Genomic DNA, 3,625 nt, shown 5'->3' on the forward strand with positions numbered 1-3,625 from the left:
TGCTGGCTACTGGGACACCACGAGGCCTCAGCTCCTGTCGTGGCTCTAAGGAGCTCACGGTCTAGCAAGGGAAGCACAGGCATGCAGTTGGCGCCGGCACAGCGTGGAGTTGGCCCTAGTACAAATCTAGGGGCGCACAGGAGGAGCAGTCCCAGCTTCCCATTTCTACCTGGAGGATTCCCAGCCCCCCAGATCCTGCTCCTCCTGAGTTCAGAAGGCCTGCGTGGAGTCAGGCTTCCAGAAGGGGGAGAGCCACGAGGGGCCTGGGGAAGCGGGACCTCCCTGGTGGCTAACCCCCGCCCCACCTCTCCACTCACACATTGTAACCCCCCTCCACTCTGCTGCGGATCAGAGCCCCAGAGAGTACTCAAAAAACATGTTTCCTTCCTGTATGGCACCCCACTTTCCACCTCTGTCCCCGCTGAGTCATCTGCCTGGAAAACTCCCCTCGTGGCCCTTCAGAGCCTTCAGGCAGCACCCTTTCTCTGTCGCCTCCCCCGAAGTGGATGCGGGGTAGGGCTGACCACACCCTCCTCCGTCTTCTCTAGGACGCCCCTCCCTGGCTGGAGACGGAACTGTGTCCACATCTGCTCCATGAGCACAGAAGTTCTGATTCTTCTCCATGGGTCCCGCACACTTGGCACAAAGCCAGGAGCAGGAGGCATTCCAGGGCTGGGGGGCAAGAGGGGGTTGGCTGAATGGAACTCAACTCCTTGGTCCCCACGCCCTTCCGCAGTCAGGCCCCTCTCCAGGACCACTCATTTATTCGCCTGAAGAAGGGTCTGGGGGCTGCCCTGCACCGTGGTTTAGCCGATGTCCCTACAGGTAGGCCTCATGGCCTCATAAGTACAAAGGCTGGAAGCCAGGCTTAGAGGACGGAGCAGTGACCGGGGGGAGCAGAGAAGCGTGAATGAACATCCTGGATTTGGTGTAGGAGCAATGCACTCCAGCGCTCCAGAATAAGGTCCACCCGCTGATGGAGAAAAGCTTCCCACTCAAAGGATTCTAGGAGCAAGAATTCGGGGGCCTGCAAGGCCTCATGTTTCTAGGCAGTCAGTTCTGATGTGACTCTGAAAACCAATCACTGGAGGGGCTCGATGTCAAGAAGGGTCACAGGTCAAAGAGTCACGAGCCCTCACTCGAGAGCTGGGATGCCAAGGGTTCTCAGACACTGGCCTCCTGGAGGCAGGCAGGTCTCTGCCTTCAGGGCCCAGCACGGTCCTCGACACAAGGACATCGAAGGACAGACTCCCTGTGAACTAACCCACCCGCCTTCCCAGGGCTGGGCTGGGTCACGGCATCATTTAGAAAGATGCATCCTGAGTTCCAGATTAGAGGGGGCAGGGCACCATCAGACAGGCCAGGTCCAATCCCCATGTGAGGTCAGCAGACCATTTAATCCCTCTCTGCCTCAAATTCCTCATCTACAGAACAGAACATGGGTAATGAGAACAAACCCCAACTCTCAGAGGTGTGGGAAGAGTTAGAAGAGGTGATGAATAAGTCCCTGGTATCATGCCCTGGGCACTGCAGGCACCACAGGGTGAGTCTGCGAGATCACCTCCATGACTTGGCGGGAATGGCCTGTGACTCGTGGGGAGACCTTGGAGAGGGGTGAGACCACTGAGTGGCTGGGGGAAGGTGAGGTGGGCAGCAGCTTTGCAGAGGGAATAGATGTGCCAGCTTTGGAGAGATGACTTTTCTACTTCCCCCTGAGCAAGGTAGTTGAGCTTTCTTTCCTGCTTTCCCCCACACAACTCCTAGGGGTATCAGGTACAGCTTGATCCAGCCTCCATCCCCCTTGTCCCTGGATCCTGCAGCCTTTCCCCCAGGAAGTCTTCTGAACATGCAGGGACCCTTGCGGAGCAGTCTCCTCTAGATTCAGAGAAACTTTACCCACTGCTGCTTACCATACCCCTCCTCCCCAGTTGCTCCCCGACTCCCACCATCCTTGCATCTGGCCTCCCTAGCTAAGATTGTAACATGACCCACCCAGGGGTCTGCCTGGCTGCCCTGCCCAGGTAAGGCCATGGTCAGCCCTTGCCTGTGAGTCTGTGGCACACATTCCCCTCCCCAGCCCTGGGCCTAACTGTGAGAAAGAGGAGGCATAATTACTGTGCAGGCTTGGTCCCCACCCAGAGGAGCGTGCGCAGGGCAATCCTCTTGTGCAGCTTCCAGTGCTCCACGGCCACAGCCACGATGAGACCGCCAAGGAACAGCATGTTGGTATCCTTCATGTACTGGATGCTCACCTGCGGGTGGGCACAGAGGCCCCATCAGACCCGCCCGCTGGCCACACACTACTCGGGCTCAGGGCCACCCAAGTCCCCAGAGACAGGCGAGCAGAACAGATGCTGACTTCAGAGCAGCTTGGAGTGGGGATGGAGGGCCAAGGGTACGTCCCTCTGCTAGAGAGAGCCCACAAACAGGGTATGATCTGGTCCCCCGGATCCTACGCAGCTGAGAGCTGAGCTCAGAGGAAGAGTCATACGGAGAGATGCTCTGGGGCGCTCACCTGCTTGAAGTCCAGAATCTTGAAGAGTGGGAAAAGCAAGGCAGGCAGGAGGGCGGTGACAGCCAGAGGGATGACTTCTGTGCACCAGTAAACGGCCATGATGATGATGATGTAGGCACACCGGACAAACTGAAGAGACAGCCCTGGATCCTGCAAACTGCTGCCATCTCGCCCCCCAGCCCAGAACACTCGGCGCGGCAGCGGGCACGCATGCCTGTGTGCTCAGTCCCCTCAATCACGTCTGGCTCTTTGCAACCCCATGGACTGTAGCTCACCAGGCTCCTCCGCCCATGGGATTCTCCAGGCAAGAACACTGGAGTGGGTTGCCATGCCATCTGATTTGAAAAGCCAGCTCATTGGAAAAGACCCTGAGGCTGGGAAAGATTGAGGGTAGGAGAAGAAGGGGATGACAGAGGATGAAATGGCTGGATGGTATCATCAACTCAATGGACATGAGTTTGAGCAAGCTCTGGGAAATGGTGAAGGACAGGGAAGCTTGGCGTGCTACAGTCCATGGGGTCATAAAGAGTTGGACAACCTCCAGGGGATCTTCCTGATCAAGGGATCTAACATGTGTCTCTTATGTCTCCTGCACTGGCAGCTGCATTCTTCACCACTAGTGCCACCCAGGTGCACAGCACAACTATCTTCTAATTCGATCTTTCTACTTGCGTCACTCCACACTGCTGCTGCTTTTCTTTTTTTTGCAAATCAGATCATATCACTCCTTTGTTTAAAAGCCTTTCTTTGCCTTCAGGACAGAAGCCAAATGCGCTAGCACTCTTTGGAGACCTTCTGCTGTGGAGCAGGCCCCTCCAGCCACATCTCCTTACTCCCACTTCGAGCTCCACAACCCCAGAGCCATGGTGAGAACCGAGGCTGATGCCCCACCTCCCACGGCTGCAAGACGCTCCCTTGGCCTGGAGAGAGTTCTCAGGGCTCAGCTCACCACTGCTCCTTGGGCATCTCCCCCTTCCTGCCCCTAGCCTGGGTCTGCACCCTTCCTCTATGCCCCTGCCCCCACCCCCAGCATGCAGCACACTGAGCTGGCATTATTTGTTTCACCAGCACCACTCCTGACCCACCCACTCCCTCCCCTGAAGAGCGGAG

At 57.2% G+C, this 3,625-nt stretch overlaps 1 protein-coding gene across 1 annotated transcript in view; it reads right to left on the bottom strand.

Annotated features, from left to right (window-relative positions):
* SLC13A5 (solute carrier family 13 (sodium-dependent citrate transporter), member 5) overlaps nucleotides 1–3,625 on the bottom strand; it is a 27,991-nt gene that overhangs the window by 20,279 nt on the left and 4,087 nt on the right. The window contains exons 2-4 of the mRNA XM_010847511.1: nucleotides 2,516–2,644; nucleotides 2,116–2,252; nucleotides 471–672 (exon numbers count right to left, since the gene is read on the bottom strand). Of these exons, the coding sequence (XP_010845813.1) occupies nucleotides 471–672; nucleotides 2,116–2,252; nucleotides 2,516–2,644 (468 nt within the window). The remainder of the gene's footprint in view (nucleotides 1–470; nucleotides 673–2,115; nucleotides 2,253–2,515; nucleotides 2,645–3,625) is intronic.

This window comes from Bison bison, unplaced genomic scaffold (genome assembly GCF_000754665.1).
Source record: "Bison bison bison isolate TAMUID 2011002044 unplaced genomic scaffold, Bison_UMD1.0 scf7180017864249, whole genome shotgun sequence".
Lineage (NCBI taxonomy): Eukaryota > Metazoa > Chordata > Mammalia > Artiodactyla > Bovidae > Bison > Bison bison.